Genomic DNA, 15,516 nt, shown 5'->3' with positions numbered 1-15,516 from the left:
GAGTTTCTTTTTTGCACTGAGCGCTTCTAGTTGAAGTAAGTTTGCCGTGCACAGCGCTGTTGTGTACACTGACAGGAAGTAGGTGCATAATAAATACGGGGAAAAAAAATTTTTTTTTTTTTTTGATTTTCGATTCAGTACTGAAATTCACCATCTGGGGAGAGGAAGAAAGACCTGTGATCACACGAGGGCCAATACTGTGGACTATCCAGGCAGCAGGGGTTACATTATTCTGCCCGGACTCCTCTCTCCCCCGAGGCCTGCTCGGGGCCGTTGGACGCTAGACATATTAAAAGTAGGGGGTGAGCATTAACAAATTCTCTCCTGCATCTCCAACTCGCTCCCCACCTGACCCTTGTCTGAGGCAACCCCCAACCGTGAGCAGAAAACTCCTACGGTTCGCATCCTCTCCCGAAACCTCCAGATCCCGTCCCAGCCCCTCAGCCTCATTCTTCCTTCTGCTCAACGCCCAACTCTGGGGGGCTCTCCAACCCCTCAGATTCGAGTCTCAGCCAGAGACCGTAAGCGCGGCGACGCGGGCGCACGGCAAGATGGGACTTGTAGTTCTAGGCCCTCATGATGCGTGAGGGAAGGCCATTGCGCATGCGAAGGCGGCGGCCTTCCGCACGTGTCCCTCAAACCGGTTTCCTGTCTAGCGGAGCCGGCTGAGGTGGGAATCCGGTCTGCTACTTTAGGGATCCCAACTCCTGAAGTGGAGTTTGGCGCCAGCTGACCCTTCCCAAAACCCTGGCGGCCCCAGTATTCGGCAAGAGAGGCCTTAGGTACCTGTTTTTCATGAATGAACGGAGCCAGGACTGACTTTGCCAATGGCAAGTGGACTGAGAAAACTGTCCCCCTCCTCCAGGCTGGGGCAAGAATGGACCTGTGCCTCTCCCGAGGCCAAAACGTCCCTCAGGGCAGGGCTGGGTTGTTCTTTGGGATTAGAGCCCTAGTTGATTCAGTAAATTCAGTAAATATTGGTTTAGGGAGGGGCCAAATACAGTAAAAGGACGGCCTTGAGCATCGGAGTAAAAGCCACGTTTTTGAGCAATTTACTGCAGGTCTTGTAATGCTTAACTTGGATTATCTCTAACCCAGCAAACTATTCTTATACCCATTCGACAAATGGGGAAACTAAAGCTCCGAGGGGCAGAAGGTCGCCCAACTTTGTCAGGAGGGCGGAGACGTGGGGAGGGGGGAACGGGGACGCTCATGCTCCTCCCTACTCCACTTTACTCTTAAGAGAAAGAAAAGGGGTGCCCTACTTTGTCCTCAGACGGCGCAAGAATCACGGAATGTCTTTTTTCATCTTCCTTCCCTTACCTAAATTTCCTTAACTGTTTCACTTCATTCAGCCTCAGGGATCGAAAGGAGATAGGCCTTTTGCTCTAGCGTTTATTTTATTAGGTCATTTCGTTTAAAATTTTATATCCTCGTGGGTTTTTTTTCCCCATATCCTTTTAAAAGTTGTCAAACAGTGCTGAAAAATAAATAACGCAAAATATGGCAGAGGCTTCTTCAGGAACCCAGCCCGTCTCAGGCACTCCCTTTGTCTGGCTTTCCCTCCTTTGTCTCGGGTATAATGTCCATCCCAGGCTCAGTCCCCTCCACTCTTTCTCCGCACGCACATGTACTCCTCCCAAGTACCGTCTGGATGGAGGGAGGAAGGCACAGCTCAATTCTGAGAGGAGGGGGGTGACAAAGGCGCAGGTAGCTCTGACTGAAGGGTTTCCGGGTCCACCATACACCAAAAAGTCCCACGCGCCACCAAACTCCTAGTTCCAGAAAAGAGCTCCTGTCAGGCCAGCGTGAGACAGGCTGAGAAAACGAGATGGTGGGAGGACCGGCCGGCCAGAGAGGCCTAGAGAGCATTCCTCTCTTCGGTCACGTGACCCGGCCTCCGCGGGGCCTAGGTCTCCCGGTGCCAGGCCACGTGTGACGGCTGCTTCTCCTGATTGGCTCTTCTAGACCAGTTTGAACGGCGTACGGAAGCCTCTGCGGTTCATATACGGCCGCGTTTTTTTTTTTTTCCTTTTTTTTTTTTTGCTCCCTCTCTTTGGCTCCCTCCTTCCTCGCGAGTCTCAGGAGAAGCCGCGGCTTAAGGCCCCGCTGCTGCTGCCCGAGGCCGGGTAAGTGAGCCTCACTCGGACCCTAACCGGCTGGGCCCCGGCTTGCGTCGACCCCCGCAGGGCTTCAGGCCTGCGCGGCGCGCGGCCCGGGCGTCGGGGCCGCGCCTGACCGAGAAAGGCCGAGAACCCGGTTGGGCCCGATTGAGGAGGAGGCAGCGAGAATGGGCCGGGGCGGGGGAGGGGGGAACCGAGCCGGGCTTAGGGGGTGGGGCCTCGGAACCGGGCCAGGTCCCGGTGCCGCGAGAATCGGGCCAGTGGGGCGGCTGGGGTCGGGCTGGAGGGGCTCTGATTGGGGGAATCGTATGGGGACTGCTTAGGGACAGATTGGGGGACGTCGCGAGGATCGGGTGTGTGTAGGGGGCTGTTTCGATGGGGCATGGTTGGGTCTGACTGGGGGAGGCCGCACTGAAAAGTTGGGGGGTTGCTTGTTGGACCCTGATAGGGAAAGGGCTTCAGACTTCGGCCTAGAGGGCTTTTCTGGGTCTGACTGCGAGGCGTCGCTGGGATCAGTTGGAGGAAATGCCCCGGGGGGTGTTCGGCCAGGTCTAATTGTGGGGAGCCGCAGGGACCGGACGAAGAGGGTTTTCGGTTCGAGGTGGTGGGAGGCTTGGTCGAACTTGATTGGGGGAAGCAGCAGTGACCCGTCAGCGGGAGTTAATGCTGCTGACTGGGGCGGGGGGTTGGAGCGCTGTGGGGGGAGGCTTTGCCAGACCTGATTGAGGAAGCGACAGGGACCCGTCCAGGGGCCTTGTGTCGCCGGATAGGTGGACTTGGTTGACTCTCCTGCGGAGAGGCATCAGGGACCTGTCTGGAGAGTGCTTTGGGTCTGATTAGGGGGAATCGCTGGACTGCGTGCCGGCACGGGAGAGACCACGGGGGCTGGGGCGCTATCGTGTTCTGGGGCAGGGCCCCTGGATGGGGAGGTGGCTGGGCCCTCGCCTAGCGGCTTCGAGGGAAGTGGAAGCCTTAGGGTCCGCAGCCGAGGGCGGCGGCATGGGCCGCGGTGGGATGAAGGCCCAGTGTTGGGTGGGATGAGGATCCGCCGGGTCCCGTCGCCACCTCGCATGGCCTGCTTCCACATACCCCCGCCCGCGCTCCCGAGCCCGCGACTGCGCGGCCGTGGATGGCGCAGCTGGCGGGGACCCCGCACTTGGGCGGGCGTGGATCGGCGGCCTCCCCCTGTCCGCCGAGGACGCTCCCGCCCTGCTACTGCCGCCACCACCTCTGCGGGGGCTCAGCCTGGGACTCACACGGAGCCCCTGGGATCCAGCGCTGATCCTGGCCCCTACCCCCGCAGTTCACCTTGCGCCATGGACTGGCAGCCAGACGAGCAGGGCCTGCAGCAGGTCCTGCAGCTGCTCAAAGACTCGCAGTCGCCCAACACAGCCACGCAGCGCATCGTGCAGGATGTATCCTTCCTTCCTTCCGGGTCTGGGGGGACGGGGCAGACATCTGCAGCTCCTGAAGGCCAGAGAGGAAGGGGTCTACTCCCTAATTCTTAGACTCTTTCTGCTGTGGCAGGAGCAGGCCTTGGCAGAGAATTAAGGATTAGGATTCTTGGGTCCCATTCCCAGAGGAAATGTGGCCCGGCAGGAGAAGGGGACACTTTTAGCTGGCGCTTGGCTTTAGTTGAGTTTCATGGGTAAAATTTCCTTTTTTCAATTGGGCATTTAAAATGCTATAAGTTAAACTTTTAAATTATTTAAACCATTAGTAAGTTTCACTTCAAAGTGTGAGTTCCCTTCTTTTTTGTTTTAAAAAAAAGCATGTAACATTGGATTGCTAGTGAGTGGAGCTGCTAACTTCCTAGAGAGCTGAGTTTGCTAACCCTCTCCTGCTCTGGCCAGATCTTCAGGAGTGGTGGGAAGCTTAGGCATGCTCCCCCACCCGCTGTATGAATCTCATGTGCCTGAAATGCTGTGTTATTCTGGGCATGGGGGTTGACAGATGGGGTTCCAGGAGCTGGTTGCCTGGTCCCCATAGTCAGAAGTAGTATCAGCTATATGGCAGTAAGGGGGCTCTGCCTGGGGAAGACCTCTGTCTCCCAAGACCCTTAACAACCTAGCAGAAACTCAAACAACTGAACCAGTTTCCCGACTTCAACAACTACCTGATATTCGTCCTGACCAGACTCAAGTCGGAAGGTATGCCCTTGGTGCCTCTCCACACAAGCCTGACCCCACTTTCTCCCTTGTGGTTCCCTAAGCCTCAGCCCTCTTCCCCCAGATGAGCCAACTCGCTCTCTCAGTGGCCTTATCCTCAAGAACAACGTGAAGGCACACTACCAGAGCTTTCCACCACCTGTGGCCGACTTCATCAAACAGGAATGTCTCAACAACATCGGTGATGCCTCCTCGCTCATCCGGGCCACCATAGGTAAGAGGGTGCAGCGGGAGTCAGCCTGTGACGATGCCCTGAGCTGTCACTCTTGGCCAAGAAACTTCTCAGTGTGTTAAGGATATTGATTCACTGAATGTTCCAGCGCCGTGGATGGTAGTGTAGTACTGTTATTACTGCCATTTTACAGATGAGAAAACTGAGGCACATAGATGTTAAGGGATTTGCCTGGCAAGTAGCAGAGCTCAGAAGTGACTAGGTCAGGTCCATGCTCTGAACCATTCCCTCCTGAAACAGCTGTTCTCACTTCTGAGAACAGAACCTAGATGGCTTCTCCCTCACCTCCTCAGGTCTTTGCTCAGATATCAAGGAGTCATCTAGTAAGGCCTTCTCTAGCCACCCAATTAAAAATTGCTACCCTCATTCTCAGCACTTGCTAACCATCTTCTCTGCTTTATTTCCTCCCTTATCTCTTGGCATCTAGCTGCCCAGGTCTTTTGCTGATTTATCTTTACCTCACAGCCTCCCTCACTAGATAGTCAGGTCCTAAGGGCAGGGATTTTGTGTTTAGTTCTGTGCTGCATCCCAGGGCCTGAAACAGGGCTGGCTCACAGTAAGACTCAGAGGATCTCAAAGAGTGTGTAGGGTTACAGGGGGGTAGCGCACAGAAAGTGTGTGTGCTGGAGTGAGTGAGCAGCAAGGAGGGCTGGGGCGCCAGGCAGGCCCGCACCCAGCCTGAGGCAGCGTCCTTTCCTGGCCGCCCCAGGCATTCTCATCACCACCATCGCTTCCAAGGGCGAGCTGCAGATGTGGCCCGAGCTGCTGCCCCAGCTGTGCAACCTACTCAACTCGGAGGATTACAACACTTGTGAGGTAGGGGACGAGCCATGGCCTGCCTGCCTAAGCGGGAGCTGGGGCCAGACCGGGACCCACACCCATGTGCCTGCTCCCCTCCACTCAGGGAGCCTTCGGAGCCCTGCAGAAGATCTGCGAAGACTCATCCGAACTTCTGGACAGTGATGCCCTCAACAGGCCCCTCAACATCATGATTCCCAAGTTCCTACAGTTCTTCAAGCACTGCAGCCCCAAGATCCGGTGGGTGCGGCTCCCCAGGGGTCTGCAGGGGGCCTGGAGCAGTTGAGACGGGTGGGGTCAGGGGTGACCCATGTGCTGCCTGCCCCCTGCCAGGTCCCATGCCATCGCCTGTGTGAATCAGTTTATCATGGACCGGGCCCAGGCACTGATGGACAACATCGACACCTTCATCGAGGTGGGCCACTGGGCTGGGGAGGGGAGCAGGGGGAGGGCCGAGGGCCAAGGGCCCAGCCGCAGCTGACCCCGGCTTCCCTGCAGCATCTGTTCGCCCTGGCTGTGGATGATGACCCTGAGGTGCGGAAGAACGTGTGCCGTGCACTGGTGATGCTGCTGGAAGTGCGCATCGACAGGCTCATCCCCCACATGCACAGCATTATCCAGGTGCGCCTGGCCAGGGCCAGCCCGCGTGTGCGCTCAGGGGTGGGAGGCAGATGGGGAGCCACCCCTAGCCGGGCCAGGCCTTAGCCTTTCTCCCATCCCACCCCAGTACATGCTGCAGAGGACCCAGGACCACGATGAGAACGTGGCCCTTGAGGCCTGCGAGTTCTGGCTGACACTGGCCGAGCAGCCCATCTGCAAGGAAGTCCTGGCCTCCCACCTGGTCCAGTGAGTGCTGCTTCTGCCCTCTGTCCCACCCCAGCCTCCACCCCTTGCCATGCCTATGCCTCTCCTTCTGGTCAGCTCCTGCGCTAGCCTCAGTCCACATCTTGTATCTCGGTTTACTTTTATTCCTGTGCACGTTTATTTTGCAAACGATAAGTATGTAGCTTTAATGACTTAAAAATTAGGTTGTTATAGGTGGAAAAAAGTGAAGAGTCAACAGAGGCTTTGGGCATAGCTGGATCCAGGTGCTCAAAGGATGTGAAAGGCGTCTGTCTGGTCTCAGATCTACTTCCTCTATGTTGACTTTGTTCTCAGGCACAGCCTTCCCTCGTCGTAGTACTGTGGCCTTCTGCAGCCTTCCAGCTCAGGAGCCTCAGAGTAAAGAAATGCTCTCTCAACCAGTATCTCCGCAAAAGTCCTAGGGCTGATCCTCCTTGACCAACTTGGATCACTTTTCTATCCCCGAGTCAGTGAGGGCTGTAACCAAAATCTCCGATCCCGAGGTGCATAGGCTCCAGCTGAGGGGGCAGGCTGCTCTGCCTGTTTGGTCCCCTAACCAGGCCGCATCCTAGGGAAGTGCCTGGTGACAGGGCCACATGTCCCTGCTTTATGGTGTGCTAGGGGTCAGGCACTATTCCAGGCTTCTCAGTGTATTCAGGGGTCAGGAATTCACTGAGTGGCCAGGGGTCTGGGTCCAGAGCCTTCCTGTGGAGCTAGGAGTAGTGTCAGCTCTGACCCAGTCACAGTGGCTGAGACTCGGCTGAGATAGTTCCCGCTAAGGGAAATGAATGGGTGTAGGAGAAGCAGGAGCAGCGTGTACAGTCTGCTCCTTGGCTCCCTGACCTCCTCCCCTCACCTCTGCTTCCCTCTTCGCCAGGCTGTAAGCCCCCTCTGGGGCCCCTGCATCCTGATTAACAGCCTGTCTTCCAACAGGTTGATCCCTATCCTGGTAAACGGGATGAAGTACTCAGAAATCGACATCATCCTGCTCAAGGTTAGTTAGGGCTGACCACCAGGCACAGGCAGGTGGATGAAGGCTGGGGCACTGGGGGTGGGGGCCTCTGTGGTGCTTAGCCATCTGCCTGGCTCCACAGGGGGATGTGGAGGAGGATGAGGCCGTCCCCGACAGCGAGCAGGATATCAAGCCACGTTTCCATAAGTCACGCACGGTGACGCTGCCCCATGAGGCTGAGCGGCCTGATGGCTCTGAGGATGCAGAGGATGATGATGACGATGATGCTTTGTCCGACTGGAATCTGAGTAAGTGGCCTGGCCTGGGGTGAGAAGGGGCAAGTAGGGGGCAGCAAGCCCTGGGCTCCCCTCTCAGGAGGTAATCAGAAGCCTATACGGAGCAAATCATGAAGATTCTAATCATGGTCTCTGATCCCGGGGGGTACAGAGAGGAGGGCTGGTGGCCTGCCTGATGTGCCTCCCTGAGCCTGCCGCCCCTCCCCCCCCCCCCCCATTTCCCCTCCCACCCCAGGGAAGTGCTCGGCGGCTGCACTGGACGTCCTGGCTAACGTCTTCCGGGAGGAACTGCTGCCCCACCTACTCCCCCTGCTCAAGGGCCTCCTCTTCCACCCCGAGTGGGTGGTCAAGGAGTCGGGCATCCTGGTCCTGGGCGCCATTGCTGAGGGTAAGTGACCTGCCAGCCTGGCTGCGCCTGACCTCTGATCCTCACACTGGTGTGAGACTGGGGCTGGCCCAGGCAGGCTTGTGCGGGGTGACGCCATCCCCAGGTTCTCTCCAGAGGCCTGCTCACCCCACTCCAAACAGCTCTGGGATTTGAATGTTCCCTTCAGCCCGTGGGCCTGAAAGGGACCCCCGAAAGCAAGCTCTCTCCTTAATTCTCATGGACAGGCCGTAAGCATACTTACAGCAACAATAATAAGAACAGGCACTTCCGCAGTGCTTGCCCCACAGCAGGCGGCCCTGTCCTGCGGGCTCACTACCCCCTGAGGAGGTGGGTTTCTTAGATGGGGGAACTAAGGTGCAGAGAGAATTAACGGCACTTCCCTCGTCACCCAGAGTGAAGCTGGGCCTCAAACCTGCTCTGGCTGCGAGGCTGGCCTGCCAGAATCAGAAGTGTGCAGCGGTATCTCCTTAAATTTCACACGGTGTGCTTGTGCTGTATTGACACGGTTTCCAGGTTCCCCTTGTCCCGATGGATGGGGTGTACAGCGTGAACTACCAGAGGGCTTTGCAGAACCGTTACAGGCATCACACACGACCCCCTCAGCATCCAGGCCTGCTAGAACAAGCAGAGAGGGCAGCAGGAGCCCTCACCCTGGAGAGCTTTTCAGAGTTGTCTAAGGAAATGTTTCCTCATATAATAAGTAATGTGTCTTACGTTAACAGGACACATAACATGTTACACAATGCACAGATGTATGTTAATAGACTATGTGAAGTGTTCTGCATATATAATGGGAAAAGATCTCAAGGAACTGACCCTAAAGTGGTAAAAATAGATCTCAGGGCTTGGGATTATCAGAGGGTGTGCTATTTATTATCTGTGTTCTGTAATGAAAAGAGAGACATGGTTAAGGGTTTTTAAAAAGAGAAGATGTAAAGTAGAAAAAAATCACAAACATCCAAGAAAGGTTTCAAAGGAAAGGTCCTTTCTGTCCATCTGGGTTGTTACTGCCCATAAAGCCCAAGTCAGTGTGCAGCCTGGCCATCTATGAATGAACTAGTGACCAGATAAAAACATCACAAGCCCTGCAATGGGGTGGAGCTGATGGAAAGTCTTGCTCTGATGCCGTTTCCCATCCCCACCCTGCCTTTCACTGGCTCTGTGACTCTGAGCCAGTTACTTAACCTCCAAGCCTCAGTTTCCCCATCTGTCAGGTGCGGCTGATCCTCTCCCCAGGAGGGTGGATGTGGCCCGGCCCAGTTGGGCTCAGCCTTGCCTCTGTGCCGGCTCCTTGCAGGCTGCATGCAGGGCATGGTGCCCTACCTGCCAGAGCTGATCCCGCACCTCATCCAGTGCTTATCGGACAAGAAGGCTCTGGTCCGCTCCATCGCCTGCTGGACCCTGAGCCGCTATGCCCACTGGGTGGTCAGCCAGCCCCCTGACATGCACCTCAAGCCTCTGATGACGGAGCTGCTCAAGCGCATCCTGGATGGCAACAAGAGGGTACAGGAGGCGGCCTGCAGGTGACCCTCGACCCCTGCCCCCACAGCCCTCACCTCACCCGGCCCTACTGGCTGCTCTCTGGGAAGTGATGATACTCATGACCCCTGACGTTGTGCTGATTTCTCACGTATTCGTACTGGCTGATTCCTAGCGCACCCTCCCTGACCCCACTCAGAGCCCAGCCCCGCCTGCGGCTGCCTGCTAAACCCCTCCCCCCTTCCAGTGCCTTCGCCACCCTGGAGGAGGAGGCCTGCACGGAGCTGGTGCCTTACCTCAGCTACATCCTGGACACCCTCGTTTTTGCCTTCGGCAAGTACCAGCACAAGAACCTGCTCATCCTCTACGATGCCATCGGCACCCTGGCCGACTCTGTGGGCCACCACCTCAACCAGCCGGTGAGACCCCACAGCGGCTCCCTCCTCCCGATCCCTGTGCCCCTTGGCATCCGGTGACCTGGCGGCGACCCGTGTCGCACGCCAGGGACGTGGCCATGACCTCGACAGGCAGACAGACAGACCCGGCCCCAGCCCTCGCCCTGCTCCCAGTCTAGTGGGGGAGACAGACAGTTATGAGACAGCGTGGTAAGTGCTGTGCCGGGGGAGCTCAGGGGCCTGCGGGAAGCAGGAAGCGCTGACTCAGGCTCCGAGGGGCAGGAGGGGGGCGGGGGTGGGGCTCGGGATGGGTGAGAAGGGAGTGAACTAGAAGGGCCTGGAGGTCTGGCTGGATGGCGAGGCCTCGCAAGGCCCCATGAACCAAAGCGAGGAGCCTAGACCTCATTGCTCAGAGGACGGGCACCTCTGAGTCACAGGGAGCCCTGCTGGTTCCCAGGCCACCACCCATACCCAGAGAGCCCCAACTTCCTGCTCCCCTTCCAGGAATACATCCAGAAGCTGATGCCTCCACTGATCCAGAAGTGGAACGAGCTCAAGGATGAAGACAAGGACCTCTTCCCTCTGCTGGAGGTGGGTGAGCTCCAGGCCCTCTCCCGAGGCCCCGTCCCACCCACCTGAGCTCACCTCTCCTGCCCTCCTCCCCGCCAGTGCCTGTCATCAGTGGCCACCGCCCTGCAGAGTGGCTTCCTGCCCTACTGCGAGCCCGTCTACCAGCGCTGCGTTACCCTGGTGCAGAAGACGCTGGCCCAGGCCATGGTGAGCATCCCTCCACCACCACCCCACCACCCGCTCCTCTGCTGCTGCCCCAGCCTGGGCCCACTCCCCTCACCTGCCTGCCCCCTTCTGTGCCCAGATGTACACCCAGCACCCTGAGCAGTACGAGGCCCCTGACAAGGACTTCATGATCGTGGCGCTGGACCTGCTCAGCGGCCTGGCTGAGGGCCTGGGCGGGCACGTGGAGCAGCTGGTAGCCCGCAGCAACATCATGACACTGCTCTTTCAGTGCATGCAGGTTGGTGGGCCCCTCGCAGGCCTCTAAGTGGACAATGGTGACACCCAGCAGCCTTTGTGGGCTGCCTTGGGTGGACTCAGGGCCTTGGTATGCCCTGAGGACATCAGGGAGAAAGGACCTATTAAAAAAAAAAAGCTTGTAATTATTTTTAAAAGTGATTCAAATAAGACACGTAAAATCTCATTGAAAAACCCAACAATGTAGGAAATTAAAAAGTAGAAAATAGGAAATGTGAAAGCACAAGCCCCTCCGATACCGCGCCCCTACCCCCCAGCGTACTGAGGATGGGCAGCAGTTCCAAGTGCTCTCTTCTGTAGTGGTACCCTGAGCTGGGCATTCTCGTTCACAAGCCCCCTGAGTCCCAAATGTATGGATGGGGCCTGCAGCCTTGGCACTGGGAAGTGGCAGGGTCAGGTCATGCTCCAGGAACTGTTCCCTTAGCTGCCCTGCTCTGAGGGGTTAGCTGGGATCCCGGCTGGTTGGGGGAAGGGGAGCCCGGCCACGCTGACCCTGCTCCAACCCCCAGGACTCGATGCCTGAGGTCCGGCAGAGCTCCTTCGCCCTCCTGGGAGACCTCACGAAAGCCTGCTTCATCCATGTCAAGCCCTGTATCGGTACGACCCCCATTTCGTCCTTACCCCATGACCCCAGCCCCGGCCTCAAGTGATGGAGAGATGACCTGGGAGGACTGTGACCGAACTGGGGTGTATTCGTACTGTCTGATGGGGCCTGCCCCGCAAGTTTCCGAAGCTTACCCTGGCTGGCCCTCCTGCTCAGCACCCTTCTTTCTCCCTACCAGCTGAGTTCATGCCCATCCTGGGCACCAACCTGAACCCCGAGTTCATCTCTGTCTGCAACAATGCCACCTGGGCCATTGGCGAGATCTGCATGCAAATGGGTAAGTGCCCCACAGCTGGGCAGGCCCTGTCCCTCCCCATTGGCTTGTTCCCAGCCTGGGGGCAGGAGTCTGGCTCTGACTGACAGGTTCCCTCTAGAGGGGCCTGGTGCTCCTTGAGGAAGGCTCCGGTTGGCCAGGGACAAGGGGACACCTCTGAGCATTTTCATCCGAGATGGGGACAAACGGCTGAAGGGCCATTTGTAATTGGCTTCTCCAAAGAGGCACAGGACAGGAGGCCTGTACTTATTGGACTACTTGTCACCTCCCTCCCCTCCAAGCAATTGGCTGAAAGGCCCCCTGGGATTGGTTGGGAGACTGTGACTGCTTCTCTGCTCTCTGCCTAACCCCACAGGGAGGCTGGGTAGTGTGGTCTCACCCTGGTGTCCAGCAGTGACACCAGGGAAGCTTCTGGTGTTGGGAGGGTGTGGGTCTGTCTCTGGTTGGCCATGGACCCTAGGCAGCAGATAGCCGGAGAAGGTTGCTTGCTCCCTCACTGGTTGGCCAGTGTCTGGATACAACTAGGGTCAGTGTGGGTGGCGTGGGCTGTGTGGGGCTCTGACTGGCCTGTCCCCCAGGGGCAGAGATGCAGCCCTACGTGCAGATGGTCCTCAACAACCTGGTGGAGATCATTAACCGGCCCAACACGCCCAAGACGCTGCTGGAAAACACAGGTGGGCCCCAGGCCTGGGCCCTTGCCACCCCCTTGCCCGCCTCCTGGAGGTGGGGTATCCTGGCTGGGAGGGTAGCTGACAAGAGGCCTTGGGAAAGAACCAGGGAGGGTGACTGGAAGGGCCTGGAATGGGGCTATGGGAGGAGGCCTAAGAAAGATGTTGGCCTTGGGGGAGACCTGGGAGAGACCCAAGTGGGGTGGGGAGGAGACCCTGACCGGGCCAAGCTTGGGGGCCCAGGGAGCTAGTAGGAGCTATTCTCTTGGGGCCCGTGGGGCGGGGCTGGTGTCTCGTGCTAGAGGCCCTGCCACGTACCGGGGCCGCTCGGGGTTGCAGGTCGCCTGACGAGTCCCTCTGCCATTCCAGCCATCACCATCGGCCGCCTGGGCTACGTGTGCCCACAGGAGGTGGCACCCATGCTGCAGCAGTTCATCCGGCCTTGGTGTGTGCCCACCTGTGTGGGGCCTGCCGTACGGTGGGCTGGGCAGTGGGGGGAGGTTGGGACAGGCCCGACCCAGTCCCTCGCCTGTGCCCGCCCAGCCCTACCCTGCCCACCCGTGGATGCCCGACCCAGCCCCACCGAGCCCTGATCTCCTGCTTCCCCCACGCCTCACAGATACATGTCCCATCCCAGCCCCACCACCCACTGGCCCGCCGCTCCCCGCTGTCCCCCACAGATGTCCACCCTGCCCCAGGCCCACTGGCTGATTCCCCACTGCTTACCTTCCCCACAGGTGCACATCCCTCAGGAACATCAGGGACAATGAGGAGAAGGACTCGGCCTTCCGAGGCATCTGCATGATGATAGGCGTCAACCCCGGGGGTGTCGTGCAGGTTGGGGCAGCTGGGCTCTGAGGGAAGTTGCTGGGGCTGGGCTTGGACGGCCCCTCACGTGGGATCCGTCACGTTTCAGGACTTTATTTTCTTCTGCGACGCTGTAGCCTCCTGGGTGAGCCCGAAGGATGACCTTCGGGACATGTTTTATAAGGTAGGGCTCCCGCTTGGCCCTGATCTAGTCTCGGAAGGCAGCAGGGTGGGGAGAGACCCAGTTCATCTTCATCTTGCTCCACTCCGGGGCGCCCCTCACCCCCTCCCTCGCTGCAGATTCTCCATGGCTTCAAAGACCAAGTTGGGGAGGAAAACTGGCAGCAGTTCTCAGAGCAGTTCCCGCCGCTGCTTAAGGAGAGGCTAGCTGCCTTCTACGGGGTCTAGATGAGTACCGCGACTGCCAGGTGAGGAGGCCGTGTGCAGAGAGGGCTGGCGCTGTTGTGGGAGCCAAAGGGGCGCAGGCCCTGACCCCCTCCTCTCCTCACAGGTTTCTGTCTGCGTCGTCGTCAGAGGGGTTGCTGGGGAGCGCGCTGCGTCCAGAAGTCGCCGTGCCCTGGTCGAGGGGGGTTAGGGAGGAGTGAGTGGGACCCAAATCCAGACGCCCTCCCCGTCCATCTACCTGCCATGCCCGGCCATAGGCCGGTCAGCGGGTGGGCAGGTGGGTGGGGCCTCCACGTTCATCCTATAAATGGGAGGGGGGTGGGACTTCTTGGCAGCAAGGGCCCCTTGCTCTAATTGGGGTCACCTCAGGCAGCCTACTTGGGCCAGCCACGTGTGGGAGGGAAGAATCAACACGGCCGACCAAATCCGGCTTAGGATGAGGCAAGGGAAAAGCAGGTGGGGAGGGGGGTCCTTGTAGAGACACGTACACTCACACGTACACACGTGGCTACACGCATGTGCGGGCGCTGCAGCCAGCCAGGCTGGGTCAGCCGCCCCACCATTTCCCCGACTGCATGGAGACAGTAGAATTAGTGAACCCCTGAGTTAACTCGTAAGGCCTTCCGTGTAACCTGCATCTAGAGTTTAAGAAGCTTCTGCTGTTTTGCCGGAATTGGCGGTGATTAGGGAGGGCTGGGTGGGTTGGGGATCTCCGCTGGGACCCTGGGGCGGGGGGGGAAGAGGACGGCCACCTTGGGGCCGCCCAGTCAGCACGCACACGCTTTGGACCTGCTCCGCACACTTCTTGCCAGCTCTGTGGCAGCCTCAGCCAGTGTGTCTCCCTCCTTGTCCCGTCCCAGCCAGAAGAGTGGGGACCACCGAAGTGGCCGGGGCTGGCCAGAGGTCGCCCTTTTCTCCCTCCCCTGTGCTCCAGTGACTTTCGAAGATGCTGGGCTGGAACCTTTTCCCCCTGAGGAGAGTTGGGGGCAGCCAGAGCTGCTGACATCTACCCCTGTGTCTCTCCTTAAGCAAGTCTGTTTCAAAGGCAGTCCGTTTCTCTGCTTCCGAGAGCCCTCTTCCAGGCCTGGGTTTTAACACAAGGGCCAAGGCTGAGGCATTTAATTGATGGTGATAGAAAACAAAGGCTTATGCTTTGCCAGCAAGAGGGAAACCGAAGGCTTGGAGGAAGGGAAGGGTGGTGTATTCCCTTACCCCACTCTGGCCCTGGGACTTCCTGATCATCACAGCTCCCAGTAGGCCCCAAGACCCCACCAGATTGGGGTAGTGATCCTAGGGAAACTTCTGGGATTGGTTGGGGATGCAGTCACAGTGGGAGAGGCTCCCCTAGAGAGAGGGGGTGTGGTTACTTCCCAGTTGGCCTCAAAACTGAAACCAAGCCTTGAAGCCCCCTTAATGTTGTTTTCCTCTTCCCTGCTTTCTACTTCTCTGGGGGCCTCTTTTTGCGGTTTTGGGGGTTTGACTGGATTCCTGCATTCTGGGGCCTGCTCCATGCATCCCTCTCGAGCACTGGATCACACCCTCATCACAGCCCTGTGTCTCCTGTCAGACAGGGTCAGGCCCCACCTCTCTTCCAAGGGGCACTTGGTGCACATTCCATAAACTCAGCTGGTTCCCCCGCTGTGAAACTCCAGCAGGTCTCTGGAAGCCATTTGTAAAAAAAAAAAGAAAAGAAAAAAAAATTAAATACCATTTAATTTTCTGGTAATTCCAGTTCTTTGGAGCATCCTCTGCTGGGTCTTGGGGTGTGTGGATTGGCTGTCTGATGGGATTGGTAACCCCTTCTCCATCCAGGATGGGGGGCCTCCAACCACCTTCAGGGAAGGGGAGCCTGGTTCTAGTTATCTTTTTTCGTTTTCTTTTTTTTTTTTTTTTAATTAAGAAAACTATTTAATTTTTTAATTTATTTTTTGGTTGATTTTTGCACAACGAAGTTTCAGCTTCTCAACCTTTTCCCCTGCGCAGGGCTGCGGACCCTGACTGGCCTCGATCTGCAGTCCCTCTCGTTCCCACATC

At 57.8% G+C, this 15,516-nt stretch overlaps 1 protein-coding gene and 2 non-coding genes across 6 annotated transcripts; all 3 read left to right on the top strand.

Annotated features, from left to right (window-relative positions):
* Positions 1-2,030: 2,030 nt before the first annotated feature.
* TNPO2 (transportin 2) lies at positions 2,031-14,171 on the top strand. 4 transcript variants are annotated; one of them, XM_059918228.1, is made up of 25 exons: positions 2,031-2,129; positions 3,427-3,538; positions 4,198-4,273; positions 4,356-4,505; positions 5,233-5,339; positions 5,428-5,561; positions 5,655-5,736; positions 5,820-5,942; positions 6,049-6,167; positions 7,098-7,158; positions 7,259-7,424; positions 7,648-7,800; positions 9,098-9,323; positions 9,527-9,698; positions 10,179-10,265; positions 10,344-10,451; positions 10,549-10,707; positions 11,234-11,321; positions 11,507-11,605; positions 12,181-12,276; positions 12,640-12,715; positions 13,008-13,107; positions 13,187-13,261; positions 13,378-13,479; positions 13,589-14,171. In XM_059918228.1, the coding sequence occupies exons 2-25, from the start codon at positions 3,440-3,442 to the stop codon at positions 13,670-13,672; spliced, it is 2,742 nt and encodes a 913-aa protein (XP_059774211.1). In that variant the 5' UTR covers positions 2,031-2,129; positions 3,427-3,439; the 3' UTR covers positions 13,673-14,171. The 4 variants fall into 4 exon arrangements, with proteins under 4 accessions (XP_059774211.1, XP_059774210.1, XP_059774207.1 ...); XM_059918227.1 differs by having other exon boundaries at positions 12,610-12,715; positions 13,378-13,505; XM_059918224.1 differs by lacking the exon at positions 2,031-2,129 and having other exon boundaries at positions 2,843-3,538; positions 12,610-12,715; positions 13,378-13,505.
* On the top strand, positions 9,383-9,452 carry LOC132364221 (small nucleolar RNA SNORD41). Its single transcript, XR_009502766.1, has one exon. It is a non-coding gene; the product is annotated as a small nucleolar RNA SNORD41 (small nucleolar RNA).
* LOC132364230 (small nucleolar RNA ZL2) lies at positions 11,363-11,437 on the top strand. The gene has a single exon (XR_009502774.1). It is a non-coding gene; the product is annotated as a small nucleolar RNA ZL2 (small nucleolar RNA).
* Positions 14,172-15,516: the final 1,345 nt, after the last annotated feature.

This window comes from Balaenoptera ricei, chromosome 3, assembly GCF_028023285.1.
Source record: "Balaenoptera ricei isolate mBalRic1 chromosome 3, mBalRic1.hap2, whole genome shotgun sequence".
Classification (NCBI taxonomy): domain Eukaryota; kingdom Metazoa; phylum Chordata; class Mammalia; order Artiodactyla; family Balaenopteridae; genus Balaenoptera; species Balaenoptera ricei.
The sequence above is the reverse complement of the archived record's forward strand: the minus strand, read 5'-3'. Positions and strand labels throughout refer to the sequence as shown.

Excerpts from the sequence above, each read along its gene's own strand:
- TNPO2 (XM_059918224.1), top strand. The coding sequence starts at position 3,161 with ATGAGGATCCGCCGGGTCCCGTCGCCACCTCGCATGGCCTGCTTCCAC. Across the intron at positions 9,324-9,526 it reads GTACAGGAGGCGGCCTGCAG|TGCCTTCGCCACCCTGGAGG; the intron begins GTGACCCTCGAC and ends CCCCCCTTCCAG. Across the intron at positions 13,108-13,186 it reads ACCCCGGGGGTGTCGTGCAG|GACTTTATTTTCTTCTGCGA; the intron begins GTTGGGGCAGCT and ends GTCACGTTTCAG.